The sequence below is a fragment of the Dinoponera quadriceps genome, unplaced genomic scaffold (genome assembly GCF_001313825.1).
Source record: "Dinoponera quadriceps isolate SergipeBrazil2010 unplaced genomic scaffold, ASM131382v1 scaffold4681, whole genome shotgun sequence".
Classification (NCBI taxonomy): domain Eukaryota; kingdom Metazoa; phylum Arthropoda; class Insecta; order Hymenoptera; family Formicidae; genus Dinoponera; species Dinoponera quadriceps.
Window position 1 is genome coordinate 1,055,039 of NW_014561157.1, and position 16,141 is coordinate 1,071,179.

Sequence of the window (16,141 nt, forward strand, 5' to 3'; positions counted from 1 at the left end):
CATAGATATGGAATTAAGAGCATCAAGAAAAAGTAAAGAAGATCATAATAGAATTTGTACCAGACTTACTTCTTGTCTTTACGTATATTTAGGTATGTATTCCACAGACATTATTTGTATAATACATTTATTTATTAATATAGTTAATAATAAATTCTTTCTTTTGCGCAGAACATTCCACAGAGCATTTGTTAGATACTTTGATAAAAATACAATTTATGTGCCGGGGTTATCATCGTATTTTAGATCCGATAATAACGTAAGTATATATTGCTTTGATATCAAATAAAACTTGATAATGTCAATATTCAGCTATATCATTTCTTGGTTCAATATATTTCTATTATCTTAAATTAAACAATTAATTATTACGTTCATATATAATACGTTCATATATCAAATATTAGATAAAACATTTTATATTGTCTTGTATAAGTTTTATGTGTTTTGTAATGTACTTTTTGCACAATTCTACATGATGAGAATTTAGCTTGTTATTTCAAAGTTGGTATCAAGTGCGCTACGAGGGTCGTTTGATAAATTTGGTAAATTTCTATGAGATGGCGCCACAATCCATTTGGTGACGTGACATCTGGAAAGTTCCACTCTTCAAACCCTCCCCAGACCAAATTTCAACCAGAAGTGACGCGTTGTTCACGTTCGATAGTCTTTTAAAGCGAGCGGTTTAGCAGTTGCCACAAAAATGGAAAGAAACGATTTCCGTGCAGTGATAAAACACTTTTATTTAAAGAAGTGGGCAGCAACGCAGATCAAAGCCGAGTTAGACGAAGTTCATGAGGACTCTGCTCCTGCGTTGAAGACCGTATATTTCTGGATAAACGAATTTAAACATGGCTGAACCTGCACTGAAGGCGAAGCGCGCTCTGGACATCCAGTTGAGGTTACCACGTCGGATATCATGGAAAAATGTATGGTATAGTTATGGAAGATCGCCGAATGAGGGTGCGTGAGATTACTGAGATCGTAGGCATTTCGACGGAACGAGTGCATAACATCCTGCATGAAAAATTGCATATGAAAAAGCTGTGTGCACGACAGGTGCCGCGATTGCTGACTCTCGATCAAAAATGCACGCGAAAGAATGTTTCAACGCAGTATTTCACGATGTGTAAGCACAATCCGCAGGATTTATGGCGTTGATTCGTGACTGTGCACGAAACTTGGATCCACCGCTACACTCCTGAGCCGAAGGAGCAGTCAAAACAATGGACAATGCCTGGTGAAAGTGCGCCGAAGAAGGTGAAAACTTTCTTGTCGTCTGGATAGGTGATGGCCACTGTTTTTTGGGATTCCCAAGGAATTATCTTAATTGATTACTTGCAAAAGAGTAAGGCAGTAACAGGAGAGTACTATGCAGCATTATTGGACCGTTTGAAAGAAGAACTGAAAAATAAACGGCCCAGATTGCCGCGTAAAAAAAGTGCTTTTCCATCAAGAGAGGTCGTAATGGCAAAATTACACGAATTGGGCTTCGAATTGATTCCTCATCTACCCTTCTCCGGATTTGACCCTGTGCGATTTCTTCCTGTTCCAAAATTTGAAAATCTGGCTCGGTGGGAAGAAACTCTCGTCGAATGAGGAAATCGTCATCACCGTCGATGAGTATTTTGCAGGCTTTGGACAGTCCATTTTTCTGACAGTAATTTGAAAATTCGCCGGACCAAGTGTATCGCCCTCTATGTTGAGTAGTAAAAGCGATTTTTTTTCCAAGAAAGAAGAGTTTTTACTTGTTTTTTTACCAGACTTATCAAACAATCCTCGTATATGTATTCCAATTATTTTTATATAATTTTATAATGTATATATGTATATACATTGAAATTTCTTGTACCGTTATACGTATTTCTTTGATTTGGTTTCAGAAAAGTAATTAAAAATATTCCAGCGCATCCCGAATCAAATCTTATGTACGTTCGTTATCTTCTTATTTATTGTCTTTGGAGAAAGGTAAATAGCGATATGGCCGTGAAAAGTCAAATTACCACAACCGCAATTGCCTCACTGGGAGCACCACCAACTACTTTCCCACCGTGCGTGTTAGAAGATGCATTACCAAAAGTGCCAAAGTGTCAACCAAACTCAGCAAAATATCTAATGCAGCAGAAATTCGACGTAAGAAAATGTTGCGAATTATTTGTACAGTTCTGTAGAGAAAGCAGAGGAAGTATATGGCAGGAAAAAAGTGAAAATGCAGCTATTACTCCAAGCTCATCCAAGAGGATTACTTCGCCACTGGTACAAATATTACTATTACTCGCATGTTCCTTATATATTACGTGTTTTTATAGATTTTTAAGTTTTAAGTATTTTAACATTACGTCGAGTGTTTTTGGAGTTTAATTATTAAAACGCACTCTGCGGATAATGCAAAATCTTATACGATAAAAAGCGTTTCCATAGAAATATTGTCTTTATGCGAATGATTTATCTATATATTTGATGATTTGTCATTGTAATTTTTTTATTGTAATAATTAGCAAATTTCTTCTCGTGAAATATATTAATTGTATAAGAATTTTATTGTTGTACAAGAATTTAAAAATATTGTTTTTCATGTTATAAATGCGATCGCATTTGTTTCAATCGAAAAGATTCGCATAAAGATAATGACAGTTCATAAGAAGAAAGAATAATAAAGCTGTATGTATTCCTAGTTGGTAGCTACATCACGCGAAGATGAAAATTTCAGTCGTATCGAAAATAATTTTAGTCTTGTTCCTTCAGATAAAGATATGCAAACCAATTCTGTTTCTTCGGATAATTTGAAATCTACCAATTTAACAGAACAGACGAATGTTAAACCTTTAGGCACAATCTCTACGAATATTTCAGTGACACGGACTATTTCTAAACCGATTAAACCGAAAGTGCTTCCCCGGAAGAAGATTAAAAAATCGAATAAAATTGTAATCATCGATCTTACAACTGACATCGCTTTTGAGAGGTGTATAAAGAAGAGGAAGTCTAGAAAAGTCGCATGGCTAGAAGAAGCTAAGAAGAAGCTCGACGCAAAGACGATAAGAGCATCGCAGAAGATCAAGAAACAACAGATGGCGGAGAATGTAAACTCCGTGAAGAAAGTGACACTCGACCAGCAGTTGGAAGATTTGCTTCAACCCGTACATGCCACAGAAGATACATGCCTGAAGAATGATTTGGGTACATCAATACAAGAAGTAAAATTGGACAGCGATAAAGTGAAACACATGGAGGTGGAACAAAAGAGTACACCGGTTAATGCGGAATCGGAAAAACAATTAGCGGACGTGAACAGCAGTGACAGAAACGGAAATGCTGGGATGCCCTGTACAGTCTCTTCTTCAGTAATCGTTGATAGACCACAGTCTAATAAATCTAAAGTTTCTACAAATTCATTATTGGATGTTTCGGATGACACTAATAACGTTAGCAAGTGTCACAATGTTAATGCTACTTCGGGGACAAAGACAGACGAGAAGAACGATAGATTTAATATACAGACTGTGATTAAACGACTGATAGAAAAAGACACTGCGCCTGAAAGTGAAACATGTAAAAGAGTTGAAAGTTTACGGAAAATCTGTGATTTAGGAACGGAGCACTCTAAAACTGTAAATAGTCCTCTCGCGTTATGTGCCCAAGGTGATTCCAAAGATGATGATGATAGTTGTAAACATAATGCTAACTATCCTAGTATAGCTAAAGATAAATTATCGCCGCATGTAATTTCGTCACTGGTACATACGCATCACAGGAATAATAACGAGAAGGACGAGAGAACCGACGAAGGAAAGATGAGGGATATCAGTGGCAATGACGGATGTGCGCGGAAGGACGATCGTAAAACGATGAACAGTGAGACACGATGTTTAAGATCGACCGGAATCGACGGCGGATCGGGTAAAGGGAAATTCGCGGTTCCCGCTGAGACTTGCATCGTTACGACCGTGAGTAAGGCGACGGGATCCGAGGAGCGGCGACAACCGCGCGTTACTGCTGAAAATACAAAGCAACCAAAGGAGCCTGAATCTCAAGATAAATATGTATCAGCGAGACACGATGTTGCAAATAATACCGTAAGATTTAGCGTAATGAATGGCGACCATTCTAATGTACAAACAGATTTAGAAGTTGGTATTTGCATCGAGGTAAGTGACGACGTAAAGGATGACAAATCCTCTAACCGTAAAGCCAGAGAAACTATTTTTGAAAACCGCGCAACCGATAAGAAGAATATTTCTAATATCGTCAACGTGTCATTGTGTTCAAAGAACGAGGGAGTCAACGGCGACAAGAGTACCGATCTGCCGAGGGAGAACGCGGAGATCGATTCTAACGGGAGTCGCGGCGACGAGGAGCTCACCGCGAAGGATCCGGTGAGAACGTCTGTGCTGTGCACGAAAGTTGGGAAAGATCTCCGCGACTTCGACCGATCGCACAAACCGGCGAAGGAAACGTACAAGATATCACAGGTGAAGAACGCGCAAGATCCAACGGACGACAGATGTATCATTCAGGACTCGGAATTGCAGGACAACATAGACGGGCTCTCGTTGTTGGCCAGTGTGTCTCAGCACGTGTCTCATTTGAAGACCGAGCGTGAGTTGAAGTGCGATCAAATCAAGGTCAAGGATTACGCGTCGTTGAGAAGCTCCCCTTACAGTCAGTCCACCGACGACGACGACGACGACGACGACGACGAAGCCGACACCAACGACTCGTCGAACACGGTCTCGCAGATCTTGGAGAATCCATCTACCGATGTCATCAACAGAATAGTCGGGATCTATCCGGAGGACGCGTTGGACAAGGTGGCGCTTCACGTGGAAGTGACGTCGACGACCGACGTGAATCCCGACGACGACGAGGACGGCGAGAACGAGCCGAGCGTCTCGCGTGTCGTCGAGACCACCATCAATTACGAGACGACGGACGCGTTGTCCAACAACCTGAGCATAGCGGAGAGCAACGTGCAGTCGATCAAGGAGAACACGAACGTCATATTAAACGGAGAAACGGTCGTGCTGCTGAAGAAGTCCCCCAATAGCAATTTGTACACCATCAACAAAGCGTACGACGAGAGCCGTCTGGTGAAGGAGAAGAGCTGGATGGTCCCGCCGGAAGATTGCGCATCGTTCGAGGTAGTCAACACGTCGGAGCACATCTCGTTTAACCTGGATCTGCCCCAATACAAGGAAGTATCGTGCCAGGAAAGCAAGTTCGGGAGGAACAAAGGCATAAAGATCGAGCCGGAGGAGGAGGAGGCCGGCTTGATGAGTATCGGCGAGATGAAGCCCTACGGTAAGAAACCGGGCGACGTGTTGCCCGCGACGTCGCAGATTTATCAGGACACGAATGTTGCGAGCGTGAGCATCAGCAGTAAGTCGGTCGACAAACGGAAGTCGAAATCCATCCTCGCCTACAGGCAGAACATTAAGCAGGAGTTCAACAGCCACATCACGCCGAACTGCGGTATACAGGGCTGCAACGGTATACACTCGCACGAGGTGATCGATCCGCAACATTCGTTACATATCCCGGTCACTCATCCCACGACGATACCGTCGATCTACGGGAATTACGCTGCCGGCACCGACCTGTGTATGCCGTATCACAAGCACTGCACCTCCGTCTCGTGCAGTTTGCAAATTAACTCCACTACTTCGCTCCATTCCCACACGAAGTCCGCGAATTCGTGCGGCAGGTCGCACTGCTCATGCCTGAACTGCACGTACGACATAGTAACGCATTGCCGACAGTGTATACACCCCGCCACGGACTCCCACGTGTCTTGTATCGAAAGTAATTCTTATTTTTTGCCCGCGCACTCGTCAGTACAAACGTCCGCCGTCCAAGAACACGATAGGACAAAAAGCGAAGCGGTGATAGGTAAATTGTATGACGATCAGATATTATGTAAGATAGAGCAGAGGGTATTGCAGAATAATACGTTGGAGAAGCTGGACGTGCAACGCGAGCCGGAAAAGCTATTCAAGAAGGACATGGAGAACAAGAAGTTGCCGTTGAAGAAGCGGCTGAAGGCCAAGATGTCCATGGCGTACGACAAGGTGCCCATCAAAGCGGAGAAGCTGGACAACTATCCTGGGATCCCCATGATGTCCATAGCCGCCTTGGAAGCGCTGGACGGTGCGCAGAAGCATCCCTCGCAGATCATCAAGTCGACGTATGAGCTGTCCCCTAACGAGGAGGATGGCCCGCACGGCAGCTATCATTTCAACTCGAACGTGGTGCGGAGGGATTACTACAAGGACATGCATCTCTCCAACGGGCATCATAACCTTACGAAGGAAAGTATAAGGAGCCACGAACGGCAGTTCCGCTCGGCCGGTGATCAGTCTAACGCAGTGTGCCTAGAGACTTGCCAGGACAGGACGTTTAAGCCACCCGCGCAGCGCAGAGACGTCACGGTGATGAATCCGACGTCTATGAAGCGTTTAACGACCGAGACGTTGGAGCAGGACGGTGCGTGCAAGAAGCCGAAGAAACAGTCATCCATTAGACAAACGAGAAGCTCAAAGAGAAACGTTCCTAAGGTAAATTATTGTTACAACACCGAAACTGATCCAGAATGGAATCCGTCCGGTGAGTCAAAACGACGACGTAAGAAGACTAGTCGATGATCGATACTATTTCATTACGAGAAGTCACTGCTGTAGAAAGAAGAGAGAAAAGAAAAGATGAGTGAGAGAGAGAGAGAGAGAGAGAGAGAGGAGAAACAAATAAAACAAACGTATAAGATCTGTACAGCGGGCAAATGTGTTCTTCGAAGCTGTGGCACTGTAAATCTGTAAATACATGTACAAAGCGCAAGTGAAAATAACTCGTCTTAGGAAGATCTAGAAATAGACCGTTCAGCGTGTTCAAGATTAGCGTCAGTGAAGAGTTTAGACTAGCTACATAGAATACCTCCGCATAAGATATTTTTGATGTTTGGTTAGATATCGCTAGAGGCAAGCCGTAGAGAATTTTATTCCGTTAAATATCATCTCTACCTTGCGAAACTGTACACTACTGTAAGGCTTTGTAAGATATTAAATTTTAAACTTTAATGTTTTTCCTATCGTCACGGTTGCAATCGCGTCTATCGTCGCGAACGATAATTTTTCTGAACGAGTTCTTTTGGATTCTTGTAAAGTAAAATTAAAAAAAAAACTGTATAATTCTCCGCGTATATATATATAAATATGTATATACATATGTACATATATAACCAATGCCAAACAAACTTACGGAAACATATTTTGAAGTAATATCATTTTTGAGGTAAGGTCGCCATTTGATTTTTATACAAAAGTAATTTATTATTTCGTTTATTATGAGGCAACAAATAATGTGAAATTAAAAAAAATGTATCGGAAAAATATGTATAAAAATGTCGCAGTTATGTTATTGTTGGAATCATTTGTCGCGTGTCCGTTCAGTCTTTATCGCGTTTTGAGACGCGCTAAAAATATCTTCACCATATTTATTTTATACTGTCTGAAAACATAATTGTGTGGTTTATTATATGCGATGATAAATATGTGCGAATATATCTTTTACAGTTTCCTGAGGAAGACAAATTTAGATTCAGGAATGTAATACGACCAGGTTGACGATTGAAAGTTAAGAATGTATAAAATCCAAATTTTCCTCGAAAAACAGGACGCACAATGTACCAGGAGCATGTTTGCATAGGTAACTTCACAGATTCAATTACATATACGTCGACTTTTATGATAAATATCCGACAAAAAGACTTAGATACTGTAAATTCTGTAATTATGATGTTATAGTTAATTGTGCGATGTAGAAGTCTGATAATGATTGGTTTCATAGACACATACGCGCAGAGACATTTCCAATATTTTTACAGCACATGTCTTTTATTTCAGATTAATTACCCACTTATACTTGAGTAACTTCTGGCAAGTGTTTAATGCGAGCACATAATGTCAATAAATTCGCCAAATGGTGCAAAATTGTTTGTATTGCCGTACAATTATAGAAACTGGAAATGTTTAATTTCTTCCACTTTGTAATCTGTCCTCTTATTATATATAGAGACGCAGCCCTATATTATATATCGCGGGAAAAAAAGCTATTATTTAATGTAAACTTACAATACATACATACAGGTACCTATCAAAACAAGTAGAGTAGCTAGTCAGCCGATTCGTAATAACAAAAAGAACTTCAGGTCCCGGTGAAAAAAAAAAAGGAGAGATAGTATGCTACGCAATTGAAAGTATATCCTATATATTTTTCTTGTAATACGAGTATCCATCTTTCGTTAAAGAAAATACAAACTACGCGAGAGGGCGCGGTATTCTAAAAGTAAAATGACCTAATCGAGCTTGATAAATAAAATGAAAATACTGAGGCATGCAAGGAAAATGCACAATTTAGATATCGTATAGTTACCAAGATAGAAAAGCTTTACAACTAGCAGGCATCGTATAGCTTGTTCCTACGTAATTACTCAATACTTCAGTTCATAACGATATGTCTGAGATCTTGCTTTAAGAGAACTGATTAACACTAAAAATATATGGCATTTAATTAAATTATATTAAACTTTAACGTACCTCGCGGTTGTGGCGGAGGTGAAATTTGTCTTTCTTTTCAGAGCAGTCGATATAATTTCTTAAATGCTGTATATTACACCATATGTACGGTCCTCTCATGGAAACATTGCTCACACATCGCTCATTGAATTGTATACTTATATCCTATGTTAATGGTTTTTCAGAGCATCTATTACTATTAAACTCTGTTTTTGTTATAACGTGTATCTGATCTGAGCAAATTAAGTCGTACGCAGTCCCTGTGTTAAACCTGAACCAGTCAGCATCACTATATTATTCTTACACGAATGTCTCCCAATTATTACGTTTGATTATTTCGAGATACTTTGGTTCGAGTAATGCATAACTTCAGTGCCATATCCCTATACCTGATCTCATATCTGTGATCATTAGCTAAGCAGTAGCTAACATTTTGTTGTACAAAAAGGAAATGTACCTTGTTAAGTAGTCTACTCGATAGATTACTTGTCATTGTCACACACACTTGTCATTGTTATACACTTTATTCGCTTCCGCGTATAAAACTGATTGTAGTTAGAAAATCTTTTAATTGTAGAAAACGCTCTATATACCTCTTACGTTTTTACCGCATCGCTCTATTTTCCTACTTTCGAGAGTCTTAAACTGCTATTATATTTCCCTTAAACTTGACTGACAGAGGCGCGTAAAAATGTCCCTTTCATTACCGAATGTTTCTTATTGTTACTATTTATTTATTAATTTACAATGCGATAAGTCTGATAGGCTTAAGTTTAACACAAATAAATCTATTAAGTTACTATAGCTATATATATATAAATAATTAGTTCGTCAAAATTGCCAAAAGTCTTCATACATATGGATTGAATATAAATAGATCATTAATCATAAATAAAAAAAAATTATTATGTAACGCATAAAGCATTTATTAAGGAAAGTCTAACATCTTAAACATTAATCGAGTTAGTATAGTAAAAGTACTTTACATCAGATGCCTCATTAATTCGTGTTCATCAAAAATTCAGTATTGTGTATGCGTAGAACATCTTTTTCGTAATGATAAATAAACCTGTATTTACCTATATATTTGTACATTATGTGCATTACATAAAAAAAGTGTCGACTGCATAAGAATCGAGGTAAATATACTGCATGTGGAAAAAAAATACTAATATATTTACCTCTGTTATATACTTATCGGAATTATTAGATTCACCGCTATAACCTACGAAGTAAGGATAGAAAATGTTAGAAACTCTCAACAGGGTAAACATTAATATGCTTTTGATGCTTGCAGCATCGGGTTCATTATATTTTACATAAGTATGTATACTTACTAACTAAAAATAGAATATAGTAATACCTCTGAACAGGGTAAAAGCGAAAAATACTCCGCAGGCTTATGTCCATTAGTACACGTAATAACGGATACCTCCCTCCATTAAAAACATTATTTCATAGGGTGTACTAATCGAATTATTATAATTTCTCTCCAATTTTTAGTCAAAGCGTATAGGTTCATTACACTAATAATACCGTACTTGTCCAAGACCTGTAAATATATTTTTACGTACACGTTGATCCTATCTAATATGTTTGACTACATTCTGTCACACTAATGGTTATTTTTCCAAAAGATTGCACACGAACAAAATTATTTAATTTGAAACAGATATTCGGTATCGATTTGGATACCGACGTTATGTCCTATGTTCTATAACAGATAATGAACAAGTATATCTGCGAACTAAATATACATAACGAGAGAAAATTGTATATCGAACGCTTTAAAAGTGGTAGCAATTAATTTAATGGTCTATATATAAATATCAAATTCTGCATTTTAACGAGAGTAGCGTACGTTCGTTTGACATAGATTACCCAATTGTCTCACAGAGCTATAAACACCGAGTTCTCGAATTGATTTTGTACAATTGCGCGTAATAAACGAATAACTCGAATATATTAAAAAATTGAACTTTTATTCTCTTTTTCAGTCTCTGCATTGTTGTACATCGTGGATTAACTTATGATAATACAATATTTTTACACGCAGAACGCAAACCGATATTGTGTGTGAAAATTAAATTAAACAATAACATGTCGCAGATCTACAATTGTTGAACTTACACGAGGAGAATAATTTCACGTGAGAGATATTAGCGTTCTTGTAAAGACCTAAAATTGATCGGAATTAAAACTATGTTACATGACTCACTTAAAGCACTCGCTTTGTATTTTCATTAATCTAGCTACATGTTTCAACACGTTTCACGCGGTACAGGTTTCACGCGGTAGACGAACAAATATATGTTTAAAAACATATGAAAGAGATCAATCGAAACATATTCAATTTTCGCTTTTAATAATATTCCGTGCAAATTCACGTTCACCCCCGATTTTTCTCTCTCTCCCATATAACTAGATTTTCTTTTTAACAGACTCGATAAAAGTTCCTTACGCGATATATATATATATATATNTCTGTTGAATGGCGATTTAAAAGAGGATGCAGCTCCATGTGCTCTTAGATCTAAAGAGTGAAAGAATACAAGATAACATTTTATTATTAAATTTGCAGAAATAAAGGAAAAGAAACAAAAAAACATTAGGTTTACACCGTCAACGGACATGTACTTTCAACAAAAATATGTACGATATAACGCAATAAAGAGAAACAGTTATAAAGCTTCCATCATACCATCCCTGAGAATAAACGAAAGAAAAATTATTACCGTGTAATGTAACACTGATCCTATGACGAAGCGATATTGCTTATGTGAGGGTTGGCGTTTACTTATTACTTTTGTATATAACTTTGTTTAGCACTGCACACTATATTGAAGTATATATTCAACTGCAATTTTGGGAATATACACCCATCGAGCGGGAACACATTGTGTTCACACACGAAGCTGATGAAAGTATCCCGGTAAATTTTGTTCTAGGAAACGTAAGTACTTCATTTATTTTTGCTATCTATTGGGGGCGGTTATAAACTTGAAACTAGCTCTTTCGTGTAAGTCCCACGTTACTCTTTTTTTTTCTTCTCTTTTTAACATGAAATGAATCATACTTGAAAGTGGAGCGCGATGTTGTTACGATAAATATAAAACATTATTGTGTTATATAGGATGACTGTAAATTCTCGTGCACGTTCCACTTGGACGAAGCGTATACACGAGTTTACGGTTGATCTGCATATGTGCTCTTGCAACATGTAACTTTGGTGATTATAAAATCTTTTTCTCTGTAACTATACGCGCGCACATACACACTATATGGTACACTCATAATGACGCGATTCGAAATAATTCTCCTGTATCTCTTCTCACAAACCACTTATAAAGATCGTTTTTCCTTCTAACTTCGTCAGAAGCAAGAAATCCTAAGACAATATTTGTACTCAATGCATCTTAATCATTCAAGTAACTTAACGTAAGAAAAGTCATCTCTTACACAGCTGTAATATATCAATTGATACCATGTCTTTACTCCGTAAAAATTACGATCTAAAAATAAAAATAAAGAGGAATGTGATTATCCTTAAAAGTTGACTGTACCAACGTCAATCATCTTGCGTTATGACACCAAGAACGAGGAGCTACGCACAAGCGCAATCTTTGCTATTTATATGTCAAATTACACCGATAAAATTGCTCAACTCGATGGAGCGGATCTTCAGGATATCGAGAAAATTCTGCTACCTACTACTACTGCGTCGTGTAAAAACACGAAACGATTTTGGAAGTCACGTTTGAATTGTCCTAGATTACGACCTATATGTACGACAAGTACTGTGATAATTACTCTACATTTTTGCGTTAGGAATTATTGGACGGAAAGCATAGTTCCCACCATATTTTATAAACCTGTTCCAACAAATTAATTGCGCTATTATTAACGATATATCACCGGTTTCAAGTAGCTTGTGCGTACATTCCTCGCAATTTCTCTGCTCGCCACGTCATAATCTGAAATGATTCACGTAAGTAGCGCCGAATTCTAAAATATTATTTAAGGCTCCTGGTCCCTCGCTACAGTCCTCTTGTTTGATGACGTCAGGAACGTCGTATACGTTCAAATAAAAAGATATGCCCACAAAATGGCATTTATGATTGATTCAGCACACTTGTGTAAAACAAACTTTTCTTTTTTTGTTCGATTCAACAAATAACCACAAGATTAACACGACGTGTGTATAACCTTTCTCCTTTTAACTCATCTTTTCTCGTGATTTTGTCGCGTTAATTTTACGGCTATTTATTGGTCGCTCGAGCGAAAGAAAAGTGTTCGGAGTATTTTACGAGTGTGCTGAACGGCAAGAATTCTGAGCATAGAGATATTCTTTTCTCACGTCATAAAACAGCTACGGCGAGTACAGGGGAGCCTTAATACTAATAGAGTAGTATTAACATTACGTATAAGCGGGATTTCTATCTACTTGTAAAAAATTCGGTGAGGTATCACATAAAATCAGTCTCTATAATCAGATATCTCGATAGAGGAATATATAGCGGACTAAATACATCAATATGAAAATGTCACAGGATTCGTCTTTGTATCAAGAACTCATCAATCTCGTCGACTAGACACAATAAATAAAATACAATCAAATAAAAATTGTCCCACGTCTCAAGTTACCAAGTTGAAATGGGATATTTTATGATAGCTGAAGTAAAAACTGTATATATATATATATATATATACATATATATATATACTAAAATTACGATTTGGCTAAGATTCTTAAATTACATTAAAGTGTAGTAAAAATAAATTACATAAGAGTAAATGCCTTTATTGCCAAATAGCAATAATAGCGCACAATAAAGTGGGCAGAGTACTCGGCAATTCAGTTTTATCTGCTGCTATATATTTCCTGGCTAAAATGCTTAAAATAGAGCTACCAAAGAAAAGCGCGGGAGTTGGTGTACAATAATTACACATAATATATGAAACTATCTGTAGCTAGTCCTGTAAAACCGTGAGTTGTCCGAATTGTTCAGTTATACTGATATATATTCAGAGAGAGTATATTAGCTTCGATAGTTAGTGTAATAACTAATTGCGTCTTGTCTTATCTAAAATTAAAACAAAATATCCTATTTCCTCTCAACTATGATAATTCGTGTGTATGGTAAAATCCTTTTTTTCACTGTGTGGTTATCCCTATTAAATCTACTTTTGCAATAACAGTTCCCCAGAAATATAACTTTTACCGGCGTGTAGATGAAATTGCTAAAGTATTTAGTTTCGTATACCTTTACCTTTAAAAGCGTACTTCTCAATTCGCCTTATTTACAATTGTGTAGCATTAAAACGCAACTCTATAAAGTAACATACGCTTAAAAAGAGAGAAAAAAAATATCTGTCAGAGGTACTTCTTAATCGTATGGAAATGCATTGTAATCTGTAAATTGTAACGAAATATAACTCAGAGAAGCTATGTCCGCACAGACTTCTAATCTCATCGGATTGTAGCTGAATAATTACACGTATTGTAATAATCGTATTAACATTGCAAAGGAAAGTGTTATTTTTAACTGCACTGATGAACTTGGGAACTATTTGGATAAATAACAGAGTGAGTTTCTATGTCATACGTTTAGAGATTTCGTTCGATCGCCATCAAGTTACGGGACTTAGTGTGCATCATAGTCAATAGTTATATTTACTAAATTTAGTAAATAGTAGTTAAAAATTGACGACTTCTTCAGGATCATAAGCGATAATCGCGCTGTAACGAACAAATGCAAACGGTAAATATAATTTCTTCATTACGATCAAATACTTTTTGCGGTCCGATTTCATCACAAGAATTGTATATATTATTTATATTAAATTCTTTTAGAAAGAGTTTGCAACATTACATAATACCCAGGCCAAATAATACGATATTCTTTAATATTATTACTATATGTTTATATAAAAAATTCTAAAAAAAATCGGACCGCGAAAGTTGCAATACACATAAGAATATATATGTTACACTCACCCACTATTATTCACGCTTCATTATTCTCGTTCCTCTACATATAAACTCTGTAAATAAAACAAAAAATCAATAACAAAGTTGATATATGATTGTTAAAGCATGCATGTTACGTAATTTATGAGAGAACGAAACTTAATCTATGTAAGAATGTGAAATGGAAACAAATCAGTGGGAATTATGAGATACTGCCTGCTTACATGAGACTTTCCTCCTTTAGTCTCATTTATCTTCGAGTAGATGATTTGGACTTTATATAATAATTACACTAATGACAAGATAACATCGCTGTGAGATTGTACATGTTAATATTATGTTTTATAAGTATCGTAAAATAATATCTTTGCATATAAATCGAATATTACTACTATAGAAAGTGAAACATTTAACGTTAACTTCTTCTTCTTTATATAAAGTTTCCTTCCCAGTTGCAACATCAAGATAAAATATAGCAAAAATATTTCATATATGCTCCACATTTATATACATATACAGTATATTTCTCTGATATCACACATATATCACACATAACCAGTCTTATATTCAATTTAATCTTTGATATGTATTGTATGATTGTACTATGTAATGTGCAATATTTACTCTTAGTTTAATTTACTAAATATCAAATATATATTAAACATTAAATATGTGTATTAAGTATATATTAAATATATATTTTAATATTCTCTAAAATATTTCTCAAAATGTTTTGGAAAATTTTATAATAAATAAAGACACTTTCGAAATTGTGTTATGATGTAGAGATGATTGGTATATAATCTTCAGTGATGTTACGTCTTCAGACGTTGTACGTTCTCTTCCACATGTACATAGCCGTTTTTAAATATTATAAAATATAGTAGCAAAATACAAATTTCTAGATGTTACGTTACCTTTCATTGTAGGAAGTAAAAGCTCTTTTTGAACACCATGATGGTTCAGAGAGTAAACAACTCTGTTAGCTTCTAAAAGAAGCAAAACTATAGACGTGATCCTTTCTCTTCTGAGGTGTTTCTTCTTCGATAGGCGATAGTTGAGTACATCTGACAGTCTACTCCTTAATGATATTTATTAGCTTATGGTCTATGGTTTCAGTTAATCTTATCGTGATTCGGGCTTATTTGAATTTCCATTAAGATCGTTCAAAGACGTAAGTTTATATCTTATACTTGGGTGATGTTCAAGCAGAGTATATATCTTCTTTATGATATCAAGCTTGTTGGCAAGGTCTGAAAGATTACATTTGAAGAGGTATAAAATTCCTTAGAAAATCGACTTGGAGCCCATTTTTTTCGAGATTCGAGATTTTTGTAGACGATCTCTTCCGTAAAACATTAAAAATGTTTTGTCGAAACTGTTGCTATAGTTTTTTCTTCCTGGATGTTTTTCTGATAGATTGGTTATATTTCATAGCTCGCTTCTCAGTGATATTCACGGAACTACGATCGGTAGTTGTTTCGCATTGATCATTCTTCTTCTTTTTAGTGACTTCATTGAAAGGCCATCAGGATCATTCAAGGATAAAAATATATATGTGTATGTGTGTATATATATATATATATATATATATATATATATA

General features: G+C 36.6%; 1 protein-coding gene and 1 long non-coding RNA gene across 2 annotated transcripts; one reads left to right on the forward strand and one right to left on the reverse strand.

Moving 5' to 3' along the window:
* The first annotated feature begins 6 nt into the window (after window positions 1-6).
* On the forward strand, window positions 7-9,651 carry LOC106750902. The gene is made up of 6 exons (XM_014631521.1): window positions 7-92; window positions 172-259; window positions 1,884-2,256; window positions 2,676-7,284; window positions 7,566-7,698; window positions 7,896-9,651. The coding sequence occupies exons 1-4, from the start codon at window positions 8-10 to the stop codon at window positions 6,639-6,641; spliced, it is 4,512 nt and encodes a 1,503-aa protein (XP_014487007.1). The 5' UTR covers window position 7; the 3' UTR covers window positions 6,642-7,284; window positions 7,566-7,698; window positions 7,896-9,651.
* Window positions 9,652-10,530: 879 nt separating this feature from the next.
* Window positions 10,531-16,117, reverse strand: LOC106750907. Its single transcript, XR_001374995.1, has 3 exons — window positions 14,763-16,117; window positions 14,566-14,612; window positions 10,531-14,307 (listed from the first exon to the last, which is right to left on the reverse strand). It is a non-coding gene; the product is annotated as an uncharacterized LOC106750907 (long non-coding RNA).
* Between the last annotated feature and the right edge of the window lie 24 nt (window positions 16,118-16,141).